The following is a 17,482-nucleotide window of genomic DNA, read 5'->3' on the forward strand; positions in this document are numbered from 1 at the left end:
ATATTTTAACATACGTTTCAAATGTATCCTTAAGTCATGTCTACTTACTGCACTAGCACAAGTGGAATTTCTACTCCTGGCTTTAGAATATTATTAACTTTTCAGTAACAGTTACAAGCCTTTATAAGGATTAGGCCCCAGTAGCCCACTTGCTGTTTAAATACAGTAAAAGACTGTGACTACTCCTAATTGCTTACTAAGCAACGATAGCTATTCAAGAGAGCATCTGGAGCCTCTTCTGCTTCATGCATCATCAGAATAATTCTCAGCTAAATTCTGAATGCTAGTCTTTATTACTGGTAATTATGTAAGAGGGAGAGAGATCACATAATGAATTTTAGAGCCAAGACGAAATTTGTAAAGATGGCAGTTATATCATCTGTTGATTTGCAGATTGGGCCAGTTTGATATGGAGTCACTGCAAGTAAATTTAGAACTCTGCAAAGCTGTTCATACAGTCACTCCATTGACTTGTTACAATTTAATAGATTTTTAAACTAACTAAAATGGGAAAACTAAAGCAATAAAGGAAACATCCAGAAAGATTGCTGGAATATGATATTGCTATACTGAAATAAATGCATCTGTTTGCAGCTGCTATCTTATTGTCAATAATTTAAAAGCCTAAAGGGGAGGAGGGAAAAATTGAGCAGCGTAGGAGCTTTTGTTAGAAACAGCACACTATACAATCTGTCTCCAGTCCATAAATTAAGATAGTTTCTTTGGCAGGCAAGTCTACTCACTCAAGCAGGTGCAAACTATAATATTTATGGACAAGACTGTGAATCTATTACCTATGTTTTTGAGATGGTGTACCTGTTACCACCAACTTCATTATGGTTGTTCACTCTATACAAACAATTGCTCATCTCTAAGGGATTTGCAATCTGAGTCTGACTGCACAATTTTTGGCAGAAAGTTTTGCAAGTAAATAAGGGTTGCAGGAATTAGCATTTCTTGAAGACTTTAGATCAGATTTAAGTGTTTCCATTAACTTCAGAAACACTTGGTTCTGATGAAGCTAGACTACTGACTAAATGCCACAAGGGCAAACTTTGTAGCGTACATTCAAATAAAGACCCGCTGAGAAAAAGTTTTTTCTTTTATTCATTTCTTTTAGGATACAGCTGTGAGTCCTCCTAGGCCAATGGCTAAACAAATTATGCATCATATAAATATATGTCCTTAAGACCTAAACTATGAGAATTTGCTTGCTTTCTAAGTTGAGCAGTATTTTAGCTTTATGATTATTGGTGGAAACGGTGGTTTTTAACTTCTAGAATACTTTTTCTAGTAATTGTACACTAAAACTTATCTCTGGTTTGATAGTCGCAGTAATAGAAAAAGTGTATGTTTGTTCACTGTGCAAATTCTCAGTGGGCTCAGTGTCAAGCAGGGACGTATGGCACTGAATTTCCAGTCACATGTGTTACGGGCTGCTCAAGAAGCTCTTGGGGGAAGTTTAACAGGACAGAAGCAGAAGCTGTCTTTACACCTTTTACAGTTGGCAGAACAGCGCTTCAGATTCTGGCATGTAACAGTTCGGCTTTATAGGCCACTCTGACAGCTTTATACACAGCAGAGTGTACACCAGCAAGGCACTGCTGCTTTTATCCCCCTTTATTCCAGTATGCCAAATATTTGTGGAGGATAGAGGCTGCTGTATGATGTTGATAGTAGCCAGGGATTCCTTTTTTTCATAGGATAAGGCTTAAGCAGGTGAATCTAATGTTTGTGGCCATTCTACCTGCTCAAACTAATGATGACAGCATTAAAATAGGAAAATCAAAAAAAAATGAGTTAAGAGAAAAACACAAACAGCTGCGCAATCAGACTGATCATCAAGACCACTCTGTAGTTGCACAGCAAGACCACTTGCATTGATAACAGCACTTCTGCAGTATTTTGGTGTAAGAATAATTGGAAAACAAATAAAAGCATTTTTTGTTGTCTAAGATGAGTTTTCTGCACAAGTAAGGAAAGGAATAGAAAACTCCATGGAAAACATTAGCCCCCTCGTTTTACAGATTTTATCTTCTGGTTTAGCAATGAGCATCCTTGAATGCAATAAACCATTGAAGTGTTTTTTGTTTACGTTTACCAAGATTATTGCATTACTAGGTCAGACAATTATTCCCATCAGTGGTGAGTTTAGTCATTCAGTGGATTAACTCTTTTATCACGTGATGTACCTCAAAGAATATGAATGTTGAACACACAGACATGAGATCATCTCATCCAGGTGCATAACGTAGAAAATTCTCTCTAATTCCAGGCAAATAATATGTTTTGCTCCTTAGGCAAGTCTGAAACTACAGAAGCAGAACAGAGAACAAGCTGAAAGAAACAAAAACTCCACACAAGGGAAAAACAAAGCGAGGAAATCTGAAGTTCCACCTTTGCTACAGGTTGTTATGACACACCGTGGCCATCAAGCATCACACAGGTAACTACGTTGTGGTCATACAGACCTAGCAATGCAAAAGATTCAATTTTACAGCACCTGCCTTAAAAATCCAAAAGAAAAAGAAAAAAAAGCCACAAGAACTGATTTAAGAAAAATTAATTCAATTAACAACTACATTTTTCAGCTGTTCCTACACCCACTGCATCTTTCAGTTTCTCAGAGGGGTCAGATTCTTGTTCATGACAAAGCTGTACTGTGCTTCTACAGCAGAATGAAGAAGAAATAAAATTCATTTAAGCCCCTTAATGCTCAGTAAAACAAGGGACTGTTGTACATTACATGATGCAAAAGTACTTGTGTAATGGCTAGACTCACAGAAGTCCAAGGGACCACAGTAATTCAGTAGCGATGCAGAGCTCCCCAGATTATGTTATTCACTCAATAGTTGTTCACCATCTTGCAGACCAGAACTGCAGTTCATAATCATGGGGCTGCATCATGGGGTGAGATCTCACTGATCATCAAAAGAAGTTTGGTTATGTTTTTGCTTGAACTTATTTTTAGTGTAAGACACTGATAACTCAGATATTCTACTGGTTGTGTGGTTTTAATGATTTTTCAGTCATCCATAGCCATCTGTTGCAACAACACTAATCGAAATTTAATTATTTTGAACATACTACCCTATACAATTGCTCATCCATAATACAAAAGTTGGGACAAGACTGAATTGACATTAAGGAAAACACTATGATCACACAAGGACTGGTTCCTTCATAAAACTAGTTTAAATATATATATATATAAATCCAAAGTTCTTCAATGGTATAGCACACACCAAAAGCTGTTCTTGAGTTTTCCAGGTGGCAAAGACCAATAATTATATCACACTAAGCTACGTTAATATTTGCCTTTCTGTAAGGTAAAAGCAAGCTTTTTTTGTTTGAGTGTAACTGAAAACAAGTGAGGGTGGAGGGGGCTGCCGAACTCAGAAGTGCATTAATGCAGGTTTTGTGAGTCTTCCCAGTCACCAGTTTATAACGTTTCACAGGCTAGAAATTACAGAAAAATAGATTCCTTAGGGATTCAAAATAAGGTAGGGAAAATTCTCTGGTCTCAGAAAAGTCTTCACCTTGTAGAAAATCTAGGGAAATCTTATACCAGTGCTAGAAAATGCACAAAGGAGCCCAATGAGTAAAAGTTCACGCCATCTCAAAATTTGACGGCCATAAACGAGTTGAGTTGCAAACTGAATTGCTTCTCCCTCAGCCAAAACTTCTACTTGCTTAATCCACCTGTAGGATGATCAGCTACAACATGCCACATCTGATGATTGTATCTCACCAGGTACCCAATTTCCTAAGAACATAAGAACAGAGTCTGCTGCTGCAATTGTCGTGCTATTTCCCAGATAACTTTAATATGCTGAGATCAGGATATCTGTGCTTATTGCTGTTCATAGTCTGTTTTCCATTTGCTGTCATCTCCATAAGGAGATTCTCAGAGTTAAAATGTATTAAACATGAAAACGTAGTGCTGCATCTCTCATCAGAGTATGATATTTCTCAAAACAGACATGGCTCATCACAAAGGTTAATCTGTTTTCCAAAACACCATTTGGTAGTTCCGTTGAACTCGTCTTAATCCAAAATACCCCAAAAGTTCTGTGATACACTTTAAACATTAGAAAAACAGCCAAAGCATATTAACACAGGGAGGTGGTTTTTTGGAGGTGGTTTTTTGTTGGTGGTGGTTGTTTTTGTTTTTTAATAAAGGAAATCAACATTTTTTTTTTATTGGTTTACCAGCTAGGAATCCAGAGAATAAACACCAAGAAGTGCTAAATCTTCTAGTCAGGTTCCCAGGAGAGCTAAACAATACTGGCCATGCCCAGCTGGATCTCAGGCACTGAGTACAGTTAGATTTCTCACTCATGCCTAAGCACTCTCAAGAGCTACAGACATTACATATTCCCCTAGCCTACATGTCTGGGTAAAGGAGTTTCAAGGATGAAACTTCAATGAGGCAGAAAAAGTTGGAGGAAATCTTGGTTCCAGTCTGCTTTACTAAGAGCCGTTCTGAACTCCGGTCCCTGTGATGCTTTGCCAGTCCCCAACAGCAAGATCACAACTGCATGGACTTCTCCTTACCAGTATTTGTTCACACTCATGCAGAGTAAATGCTGAAGGTGGGAAAGCCTCAGGAACCTTCCCACTAGAGACAATAGTTTAGTAGCTAGAGCATTCACGTGAAGGGGAAACAAACCCAGTTCTCCTACAGCATAAGCGAACTTCCTAAGTACTAGTAAAAAGATGGGATGTTGCTTCTGTGCTTCCTGTGTTATAGGAGAAAGTATGGATGCAGTCCCCAGAGAGGGCTGAAGGGTGTGAGTCACAGAGTTTCAGATACGGAAAAAAATCTGTCTTCTACGATGTGAAATTAAGTGTATAGAGTAAACATTCTCTTATGTGGTTGGGTCTGTTCTCAAATCAGGTCATTACATTTAGGTCAGAGACTTTCCCTAACATGCACACTACTGGCAAATGCAGAGGATATTACTTTGACTTGGCTGCATTCAGGCTTTCCTGTTCTACAAAGGAAAGTGATCTTCCATGAACTTGGCAAACATTAAAACATGCCATGGGTGACTGCTTTGGCTGTGTGTGCACGCCTCTCCCATACACTTTTTCTTTTAAGTGACACTGCTTTTACAATAGTTATATTAAGTTTTTGATGCATATTTCTGATAGTACTTTGAATATGCTGCTCAATTACCAACCTCACTTCTATTCTGGTTGTTATACTGCCATCATCAGTGTACTACATGAACAAAATAATGAACAATTATTATTTGACTCTCTTTTTCCGCCATCATCTTTCCAGTGAGAAAATAACATACTGCATGCTTTGGTTTTTACCTTTTCTTTCCCCCTTCCCAAAAGCTGTAGTACTACACATTCATAGTAGAGAAGACCAAGTCAAAAAAGTGCATTCATGTGTCATTTTTAGGTCAGTGAAGGGTTTGTGATGGGCCCTAGCTTCCTGGAAGTTCATTATACCATCTCAGACTACTCTCTGGCTAATATCTTCATCAGGCAGTAATGCAGCTCAACAGAAGCAGAGTAAGAGTTGAAGCCAAGGACTTGACATCCACATTATACACATTTTAGGAAGTTCCACTTCTGACTATCGCTTGGCTGGTCATATGGATGAATACTAATTACCAGCTGGAGTCTGTCTTCCAGTCAAGCTTCATCCAAAAGGAATTTTAGTATGTGCTGTCCCAGTCTGCTCCACAGTTAGTGGAGACTACAGAGTTGTTCCAAAAGTACAAGTCTTAAGTCTGGACAAAATGCTACTGCAGATGCACCCTTTGTCTTCTCAATGACTCCCCTAAGCTGCACTTGATAAGACTTTTGTTTGTTTTTATGGGTGTGTTTGAGTGACAATTAATCAATTACAAAAGTGAACTCAAGACAACTCTTTACCTAGATGTTTTTTTCTTGCCACTGGTCAGTCCCTTAATTTTGTTTAAATTCACGTGGGTGGTTCCCAAGTAATGTAGTATTGCTGGTATTCATTTGGGTGTAGGACAGATTAAGGCCACCTGTCTGTTTAGCACACAATAGCTCATTGAGGAAGACATCACTCATGGCGTAAATTATTTGCTAAATACCAATCACCTATTCATATAGCTTGACTGGAAATATTTTTTCAGCCCTGTGCACATTGCATACAAAGAAGGGATATGCAGCAATTTTGTTGTTCTGTTTACATGCTGACAACAAACAGATTGATATTTAATGCATAAATGTTCAAAGATGATAATTTTACAATTTAATAAAATACGAATTTCATAATTAGGCCACTAATCTCTTTAAAGCCTCTTTTGTGTCCATGAAGATAGATTCTCAAGTAAGAAGTAAAGAAATATTTGCAAATGCTATTTCGTGGAGTTCTATGGACTGAGAACTTTGAGGAAGCATTGTAGTGTAACTGAACTTTGTTCTAGAGAAACAAGCAAGTGAAACCACGTTGGCTGAGTACCTGGTAGTTCAAGCCTATTTTTCCTAAAGGACTGTGTCAACACACAATGTTATGTTTCCTCAGTATTTCACAGGAAAGGGTGGTGAACTGAGCAAATTCACAGTTGTTTTACAATTAGAATAGAATGAAGACAGTGGTCCAAAATGATTTGATGACTGACAAGTTTCACAACAGTCTTACCAGGCAGCCCCTAAAATAAGTGGGTGTTTTATTTCAATCTGCCACATGACTTTTGTGCCAACAAATATATTTGGCTTGTACATATGTCATGTATTATATTACGTGATAATTCTTTTACATTCATGCAGCTTTTAATGAAAACAAGTTTACCCTACAGATATTTTGATTTATCTAACTTTGAAACTATTTGGTGAGGATTCAGTTTGTTTGCATTATTTAACAGCTATTTCCAGAAGAAACATTTCTGTTTGTTTAATAAGCTTTTTTTTTGTAGTTATTGAGCTAATTCACTAGCCTCAAAATTAATCAGTCTACTAGATGATCATTTCTTTATCAAATCTGTAATATTTTTAATTTCCAATGTATAGTATGTCAAGGTATTTGTTTAAAAAGTGAAATAAGACCGTTTTGTGCATTGCTAACTGAATTAAAATATATCTATACATTTAAACCAGAGGACAGAAAAATTCCATCTTTCACTTATCCTCATGTTTGCTTCCTTCTCTCTGTCCCTGATACAGGGAATATGTATGCTTCCATTAAATCGGGTGAAAAGAGTATCTTTCTAATTTATTTCAAAATAAAGGATAATGGAGATTTAGAGAATTTTTTGTGAACAACAGCTCCCTCTAGTTTTTGTTCTGCTCTGTTTGGTGCCAACAGGGAGTTGAAACTAAAATAAGTCTCTCCCTAACACAGAGATAGATCTTGGTGTCTTGCTTTTAGATTCTGAAATACAGTGTTTATGATCTTTATCCTAAATTCAAAGCCAAATGGAATTAAAACAGTGGAACTAAGTATGTTAAAATGGACTGTGAGATTAGAAGATTACGTCCACTTTATGGTGTCAGCTTAAGTAAATATGAAAAATATCTGGTTAAAAATAAAAGAAATTATAATGCCCATAAGAACAGAACCTAAAGCATTTTAAAACTGAATAATGTAGCTCATATTTTCTAATCTGGGGTTGCAGAACATAATTATTTGTCTTTACTGTTTAAAGCTTATACTCCAAGATAGCAACTGAGCACATGTAACTTTCAGGATTTTTTTTTTTATCCTTACTCTGCTCCTCATTTGCCGTACAGCACAGTAAATTGTACTGTTCAAACATACAGCTACACTGTCCTGAGCTTTGAAACAGCATCCAACACTTTGAAGGAGACCTCCAGTCCCACAGTAGAATAGCAAACACCTGTGAACATCTAGACTATTCTGGGGTGTTTAAACAGAAGAGTGAAGCTACGGTAGGGTGTACTAAAGGCCTGCTCTGGTACTGACATACCAGGCTTGATCCTGTGATTAGCATGGCAGTTTATGGAGAACCTAAGTAAAGATAAGCTTTTTTATTTGCCAGAGAGCAAAGAGCATTGGTTGAAAGCTTAATTTACAAAAATAACATTTTTTAAAAATTGAAGTTTTTATGATAGGCACCTGATAGTTGAATAAGTTGTTAACAAAGTGAACACATCGTTCAGAATATGTGATTAAGACGTGACTATCTTGCTAAGTTATAATATTTAGACCATAGAAACTCCACATAAGTAAATATCCTCCAAGCAAACCAACACCACACTACGTGAATAATCCACAAGCAAAGTTAGAATGCAGTGACTGTGAAATCAATAGCGGTAATACCATTTACTTCAGGCAGGTTTTGTATTTCTGTTCTACTGCCATTACAGAGTGATATTTTTCAACACGTCCACTCAGCTTTCAGCATCAGTGCTTTGAGCTCTATGGATGATCTGTGGGACAGAAGACTAGGTGGTCATCTCCTCCATTGCTGTGCTGCCTCCCCGCAAGCAGCAACTGGTGAATAAAATAATATCCCGTCATTCTTAGGAGAAACAAACACTCCAAGAGGAATGTCTGAATGTTATTAAGAAAACTGGAATTATCTCCTGTCAATGATACAGTGAGATGGAAATTGTTAAACTAAAAGCATATACATTTGTCTCAGTTTCTAATTTCATAACAATAATGGCTTTCTAATCCTTTGTACTGCAGGATTTTTGTTTGTTTGTTTTTTTACTTTAACTTGTAAAACGAACTTTGCAGTGTGTCGTATCATTTTCAGAAAACATACCAGAAACAGTTCACTAAGTTGGATGACAAAATATTTCTACTTCTGATTTGAATGTTGCTGTACCACTAACAGATGATGCAACATGTAAAATGTACAACAACGTTGTGATACAGCTTAATGAAATTATCTTCTTTAAAATATGCAAGTTACTACAGAAGACAATTATCATCAGGAAACTACTTGGCAGAATAAATTCAGAGAGGTATTAGGAGACGGTACTTCAGGAAAAGTTAACAATAATATTGATTATCATTCTGCAACTACTTCGTACTTATCACCATGTTGACGGTGGCCCAACACTAAGATGTTCCTCTCTAGTTATTAGTCTCAGCTAATACTCTCGCCTTCTAGCTATATCATTAGGCATTAATCTTCCTCCATGGAAGTTTTCCTTCTTTCTTTCTAATGAAGGTTCAGCAATCTTTTCTGTATACCATGTAAAAAGATTACATTTATACAGAAGTTGCCAGACTGTGACTAATATATCTGTTGGTACATGCTACATTTCTTTGGCTCTCTCTGCATAAACAAAACCCCAAATCCCCCTCTTAAACATTTTATTCCAACTTGCTGTACTAAAGATCCCAAAGAAGTTGGGAAAGGAACCCTTTACTGCCTTAAAATTCAGACTAACACCATAGTTTCTGTAATTGAGTCGTCTTTATGATTGTCTTTCCCCACACATACACATGCAATCAGAGAATTCTTTATTTAAACCCGTGATCACTTAGGAAGTGAATATAAATTTAAACTTTTACCAGTGCTATATGTGGACTTTTTGAATCTGCATGAGAAAAAGGGCTTTAGGAGTTCTCAGTAGCATTTGATTAATATAAGTAAGATTAAGTGTGCTTATATTGGAGAATGTTAGGTTACTACCTTTATAAAAGCTTTTTTGAACAAATAAGCGTCATGCTCACAAAGCAAGTAAATGTAATCAGACGTAATCTGCTAAATATTTACACAACTCCACTAATAAGCCCTTGTCTCAACATGTGACGTCTCTTCTTTCAGCTTTTCCCTGTGTATCCAAAGATATTAAGCCAAATTATGTAAACATGTTTGTCTGTGATTGGGATAAAAAGTTGGATATGCATGAAAGTTTACTACATTATTTTCAAATTTATATCATTTTTATTAACATAGCTTTTAAAATTCAAAATTTGAATGTCTGGTAAATTAGCTACTCTGCTTTTCTTTACACAGTTGCCTAGAGTTGATGCTTCAAGTGTAGCAACGCCAAGAATTAAATTGTATTATCTCTAAGAGCTTGTTATATTCCTTCTCTAAACTGTGCAAGCATTGTTAGGATGTCTAATTTGAAAATTAGAAATTTCAGTCTTCAGCTCTCAGTATTTTTATTCATATTTGAGCATCCATTAGCATAAAAAGTTACTATGTTTTATCTCTTTACAAGGATTTTCTAAAGACTAGAATTAATTTGAGCGTGAATGGTAAATGGATACGTATAAGTGAAAAACACTAACATCATAATGACAAAGGTCATGCCTGTCCTCTAGAACACAGAGGGTAGAATTGTTTGTGGAATAGGAACATACAAAGTGTTTCATAACTGAGCAACCATGATGTGATTTGAATGGCTCACATTGTAGTTCCCCTGGTGATATTAACATGCAAAAGGTCACAAGTCCAAATTAGACTTACAAGTTAATAGATTAACTGGAAACAGTCACTCATAGCTGTTTATGTTGCGTTTGTACTTTCTTAGGTTATAGAATCACAGCTTTCAGTCTTGTTCTTGTAGTAGTGAGATCACTCTGGCAAGTTATCTGTAAAACAGAATAAAGATTTTTAAGAGAAGGCCTTGATTTGTATAGGGAAGAGTCCCGTACTCCAAAAAAGATCTCTGAATAAAATACAAATGAAAATTTGAAAAAACATACTATAGAAATATCTGTCTTCAGAATGTTATGCAACTCAGGGGAGAGATCAAAGAAGAGGAGGAGAAAGGGGCTTTCTGGACTGTTTTCTTTCTGGTGTTCACACACAGATAAATTTGCATTGCAGTTGTTTTTTTGTGTGTTTGTTTGTTTTCTTAAGAGTAGGTGAAGTTCAGTCACCTCTTTTGTTTTTCTAGACCTCCTCAAAAAACAGTTATGGAAGGAAACATGGATCTGTCACCAAATCTGGAAACAAACCTGGCCTTAAGTTTCCTGTTATAGACAACCTATCAGTCAAGCGGAAGTTGAAACACAACATAACCTATGAAAAAAAAGAGAGAGAGAAAGGGGTGCATGACCCAAATAAAGTCACCTCAGGTGAGTACTGGCTACATGGAATCGAGCCATTTGTCCTGATGCTAGACATTGCAAATTGAATGGATGCTTTGTAAGTTAATCACTCTTGTATTACTGCAGTGAATAGACATTTGCCTTATTTTTTTCATACAAACACATTAGTTTAATAAGAATATACTTTCAAAGTAGAGCTCATGCTTACATTTTAGGTTGGTTTTAAACTGTCACACACTGGAAAGTTTTAAACCGGAATTACACTTATAACGATAAACTTTGTTTTTGAGAACAACATGAAATGTCTCAGTGGTGTTATTCAGGACACCTGAAATTAATTTTAGAATAAGGAATCGCAGAATATGCATACATGCCTTTTAGAAATGTGGGATCAAAGGCCAGAGATAAAGCATGTCTTCTAATCTCCCTATTCCTCCAGGGTGCAGGCAAAGTTTTGCAGGCATGTTCACAAGGCTTTTAATGAGCAAAGGATCAAGTCTTTATTTCGTGCAACTTTGCAATTGGTGGAGATAAGAAGGGTAATTTAAAATAAATTATTTGAGTTTAAAATACAGAAAATAGCGAAGTTACTTCTTATCATTGTTAATTGTATCTAAACGACAAATAAATCCTCCATAATTTAAATAGCAGACGTTAAACAAGTTCCGACCTAACAATGTGTATGAGTAAATTCTCAGAAAACAATATGAAGTTTGCCAGGATTAGCTAATCAGTTTATTGTTTCGGTGAAGTCAGCTAGCATGTATGCCAGCAAGTTGCTTTTTAAAGTGATATTCCATTTTTGAGCACAAAGCTTCAAATATTTATAGAACAAAGATTATTCGCTAAATATCATAGCAGATGGATGGCTTCTTGTTTCTTGAGAGGCACTGTGAGAACACAGCTACATCTCTGGAGACAAAAACCAGGCCCATACAGACAGAGAAGCAGTTCGACTGTCCTTGCAGTTTTATATCATTGTAGAAATAGCTTGCATAACCATAAAGCTATTTTGATGTTGTTCTTGACATATATGATTACACGAGGTCTCTCCACACAATCAAGAATGCCACTGAATATTCAGGACTCCTAAGTGTGTTTTTGTGTGTGCATGTGTTTTCTCCTTTGAAGTCTTAGGGAAGAAATAGGATAGATCTATTGCTAATTCTGATTTATTATATATTAACAGCATTTTCTTATTCAAAAACATCATTCAGCAAAAATAAGTATTTTAAAATTAAGGTTAAACCCATTCAATTATGCATTCATGTAGGTCTGAGGTAATGCTCCTTACATCAGTGTTACTTCATGTCTCTGACTTAATTTAGAGTAGAAAATAGGCCTCAGGTATTTGGGGGGAAAAATATAGTCAAAATTAACTAGTGCACTGATCTTGTAAGGACAAAAATCTTATTTCCGTTCAAAGCTTCACTTATATCAGTGTGGAGTCTCCTGAGTAAAGCAGGCAGGCATTCACAGAGTAGGACCAGTCTTCTTCCCCTGTCCTTCCAGACAAGAAAAAAAATGAGTAAATAGAGAGCAGCATTACTATGTCGTATCTTTATGCATGTAACTTGCTGTTTGTCTGTAGGGAGAAAACTCAAGCTTTCCTCTGAATTATCAGCAATGTGTAGTTCAAAGGAAAGTTTATCTTAAAGGCCTCCCTACCCCAGTGGCCCTCCTGTCTGTTCTCTTCAAACTGCATTAGGCTAAGGATATATTCTAGTACTTCCCCACCACATTCCTAATATGTAATATCTTTTATTTCTGATATCCTTAACATGCATGCAGGCATGCTTGCCTGATTATTTTACATACTTATCTGCCCCCCACAATTTGTTTTTGACTATCCACTACCATTTCAATGAGTTTATCTTCACAGCACCCTTGGGCTTGTTTATTTATGTTTGAGTGAGAAGCTAATACATAGTAAGTGATTTATATAGGATAAGTTTTAGCAGAGCACAAAACTGAATCCAGACATCTTATCTTCTGTATGAAGGTCCTGACTACAGATTATACTTCCCATTCAAAACTTGTTTGAGGCTAGGAGAGCTGTTTCTGCTGGGGCCATGGGCAACAAAGCAGCTATGTGAAATAACACAGCCATTTCTGTTTCTTTGATGTCACCAGCTAGGAATTACTACTTTCATCAACTTCAGGAGCTCTCAAATTGCTACCTAGAGAGTAAACGTCTTGTTTTGAAGAAGAAAAAGAAATACTCAGACTTCCCAAAACTAATGGGATTGCTAGGGCCCCAGTTTACATTTTTTATTTTATTTTTAAATTATGCCTTGGAGTTAGAGTTGAAATATTTATCATCTAGATCATACTTTAGTATGTAGTAGACCAGAAGTAGTACAAGAAAAACTAAATATAATGGGAAATGTTACCTGCTGCACCATGTCTTAGTGAATTCTTATGCTGCTCTTAAGTTTAGTGAAACCTGCCCAGCATCTCACAGTAAAAGCAGGTTACTTGACACAAGGAAGGATATAGCCCCAGTAAAGTATGGAATGGCAACCACAGGTAGAGAACATATTTTTTTAACGTGCATTACAACTGGAAATAAATCCATTCAAGTGCACCCACATAGTAAGAAAAAAAAATACAAGAACGCAGCCCCAAGCAATTAAAAAAATATGCTGTATGAATGAGCAGAAAGGACAACCAGAGCTACAGTCCAAATATCTCCTTGGGAGAAAAAACAAACATGCATTTAACAGACAAGGTTAGAAGCACTGCTGGGAGAGCCCCATAGGCCCCACACCAGCAGGTGTAGTAGTACAGTCTGCCAGGGTAGGTCTGAGTGATCAAGCCCACAGCTAAATCAGTCTGACAAAGAGCTTGCTTTTTCTACCTGTAAGCGTCCAATCTTTCCAGTGGTTTAAAGATTGTACTGCACAAGGCAATTCCACGAGGAGACACACTGTTGATAAGTCAGTGGTCTATTGTGAAGCACATGCAGTCAGGTTTTACCAATACTATGTGAGTATGCTGTGTTCATTCATGTTACTTTTTGAATTACTTTGGCATAATGCCCTAGAAATTTTATCGTGGGTGCAAATTCCTTTAATTGTGCAAGATGTCAAATGGGACCATTCAAAGATCCTCATCTACACATGACACTGACTCGAGTGTTAGTGCACAGTGCCATTCATCACTCAGTTTCCTATAGGTGCCCATCTCAATAGTGTTCTGATTTAATCAATCATTCTTTAAAGGCTCATCTTCCTTATAGATTACAATTTACACCTATAACTTTGCTTCTTTCCTAATGTCCTCGCACAAAGATTTCTAGCTGAGCCATCAGCTGCTATCCAACTGCCGCGAAGCCTTAGTCACAAAGCACAGCACACACACACCTCACGTCTGATCTGGGCATGCAGACAGCATACAACGACCTGAAATGACAACTCAACAACCACTAGCCCAGTCACACTCTGTATTTCTGATCAGTCACAACGCATATCACATTCACAGTGTGCTACAGCAGAGTGGCACAGAGCTAGTCTTACACCAGCAGGGTCACTCGCTGCAATCAGGTAGCTCTGGTGGTGAAGTTTGTTGTTACCTGGGTCACCTTTACGAAACTAAGGTACATCAAGCAAGGTCGTTAGTAGAAGTTTCTGTTGCTGAGAGTTCAGACTTCCAGGCCTGTCTTTATATGTGTTTTATTAGCACATAGCTTCCCTTCATACGGATTAGTAATAGCATTTTAAAAACGTTTTTTCCTATTTTTCTAAAGGTCAACCAATCCCTGTTCTCTATCCCTTCTGGCTACTCTGAGCTATGAGCACCTTTTCTCAGCACCTCCAGTCCTCACGTGGTGCCAAAGAATGGACATAGCTCAAGATTTTTATGCAGCCAACTGATATTCTTGCACCAAAAAAGGCAGGACTTGCAGTCATCACATGAAACTTAACAAATTCCTAATGTTTTACGTGACATTTTTTTTTGCAAGATAATCATTAGAATCTCTAAAGCTACTTTTCTTTTCTGTTACTGTAACATATGGTTTTGTGTATAAATGTTAACAGGCAGAGAATTCTGTTGCAGGGTGCCCTTGAGGATTAGAACAAACAGCAGGCCTCCCCCAGAGTATGTACTAAAAAATCAGCTGAGCTGCAAACTGGGGCAGATCAAAGCACTCACTGAAAGTTTATATTACTGTGTAATAAGCGAGATAAAATTCTTGAAATTGAGAACTCCATCTTTTACATTATATAATAATAATAAAAAAACTAAAGTTAATGATGCAATTCCTGTTGCTTATATAGAGGCAGTTTCTTCTGACCCTACACGTTCAACAAAGCAAGCAAAGGTGGGTCAGAATGCATTTCAGGGAAGAGGTAAATATTAATTGTCTGTCTGGTGCCATTGCATCATTTAGTAATATTTATTAGCTTTCGCCACATATTCCTCCACATGTCCTACCAGACAAGCAATATTGATTTTTCTGTCTGCGTTCCAACAAAGCTCATGAATAAATTCATATTGTTAACAAGAAGCGTACTACAACTAGAATTGCCAATAACTGACTGTGCCATAACATCAATACCAGAAGAATATTTGTAAGCCACTCCAAACATGCTAAACACTCAATACAAAAGTAAATTTTTTTTTGATAGTTGCTTTTTGTACTGGACACACATCTCGGAGATCCACAGGATTGTGCAAGAAAATGAAGTGAAACTGCTTTTGAGAATAGGAAGCGATCTCAAGGAAGGAGTTTAACACAGCACTCCAATCTCAGTCTAGATTGCAGAGGTCTTGAGAGAGAAAAAAATAGGAACTATTCCAGTCCAGACACATGCTGAATCCTCTTTAATTCAGTCATCCACACCGACCTCCCAGGAAACCAGTGGTTCTTACACAGCAAACAAATTCAGCAGTTCATCTCTTCTGTGCTATAAAATAGCCCCATTTAGGACCAGAGGGAAAAGCTGTTATCCTGTCCAGTTTAACTATCAAAGATTCTTTTGAAGAAATAGAAGATACTGAAGATAACAATCAGTTAAAGAAAAGTCTTTCCCAGACCCTTAGCCAGTTTGCTAGTATGCTGGGACAGAACAACAAGTTTAGTAAATTATATTTAGCACAAGGTGAGTGACGTAGCTTGGAGTGAGGTGGAAATGATAAAAAATGCATCTTCAAGAGGGAGTAAGTCTTCCCATTGGCCTTTAAGAGAACACAGTGCAATGGTCACTGATGTAGAACTACATCAGAGAATCTCAGGACAGTAACAAGTTATACCCTCCACGTGGGAGCTGTATAGAAGATAGGGATCATTTTGAACTTGAAAACCGGCCAAGTAATTAATCTATTCAGAAGATACTTAGTAAAGCTAACTCCAGAGATAGGGCTAGTGCCCACATTTATTGCTTTCCTAAGAATGCCTCTCTCTGCAATCATGGTGGCTTCCTTATATTAGTTCAGCAGTTCCCAGACCACTGCTTTGTTCTGCACCTAGTAGCCCAGGATCCTCAACTCAGCATGCACATAAACCTAAGGCCTCAACAAACTGAGTTCACCAACAGCTTTTTGACAAACACCGGAGTTGAACAATTGGTCAACATCCATTAAGCATACACCCTTGTTCCTTACACATTACAGGGACTTTCTACTCCAGGACATTTTGCTTCTTCACTGCCTACCAACAATACATCTGAAGACAGCAGCTTTCTGGAGGATAATATCAGTAACAAAACTTCATCTTCCAGTGGCAGCTCATGTGACAGGGGAAACTTAAAAAAAATAATCTAGACCTTCATCTCTAGAATGTTCCAGCCCATCTTTTTTTCAGACAAGATTCTCTCATGATCTCCATATGGCTATGTTTTGTGTGATCAGTTGCCATTCACTCTCCTGGTATTTACAAAACCAAAGACCAGAGCCTTTCATTAGACAAGCACAGAGGAAAGAAAGAGGCTGCAGGCAGATCAAGAGAAACTTAAGCAACATGGAAGGTATATTTAATGCACATGTAAAGGTGGTTGGTTTTTTCATTATTATTTAAATCATAGGTTGATTTGATACTTGACTTGCTTTGTAAAGGAAGGGCTCTGTTTTCTCTACATTTGGAAGCATACTGAAGTAAGTTAATAGTTCTTCCATCTATATCTCCATCCTTACCCTTCCAGCAGGTGACTTTTAGTAGGTTCTACTAGAGACACTGAAAGCCATTCAGTGAGGAAATGTTTGCTGCCTGAGACTTCTACAAGTCACACACTCACTTGCTTTATTCCTAAACATTAATAAATACCACTGAAGCTTTAATCGAGCCTTCTTCGGCAATGACATGAGGGGGATTTGTGGGCTTTATTGTTACAGAGTTGGAGGCAAAAAAAATAGATTCTTCAGCATGACAGCATCCACCACAATCCACAAGCATGCTTTTTGAGCACTGGTATACATGGCTCATAACACGGTCATAAAACTTGCCCTTTCTTTCCTTTATAAGGCTTCCCTTTGGGATAGATCCCATTTAACCAGTGCTGAGCCCTT

General features: G+C 37.3%; 1 protein-coding gene across 1 annotated transcript in view; it reads left to right on the forward strand.

Moving 5' to 3' along the window:
• Positions 1-17,482, forward strand: part of MARCHF10 (membrane associated ring-CH-type finger 10) — a gene marked incomplete at its 5' end in the record, with an annotated part of 35,401 nt that overhangs the window by 1,519 nt on the left and 16,400 nt on the right. The window contains one exon of the mRNA XM_080564769.1: positions 10,822-11,002. Within this exon, the coding sequence (XP_080420895.1) occupies positions 10,822-11,002 (181 nt within the window). The remainder of the gene's footprint in view (positions 1-10,821; positions 11,003-17,482) is intronic.

Source organism: Anser brachyrhynchus, assembly GCF_964034855.1.
Source record: "Anser brachyrhynchus genome assembly, chromosome: 22".
NCBI lineage: Eukaryota > Metazoa > Chordata > Aves > Anseriformes > Anatidae > Anser > Anser brachyrhynchus.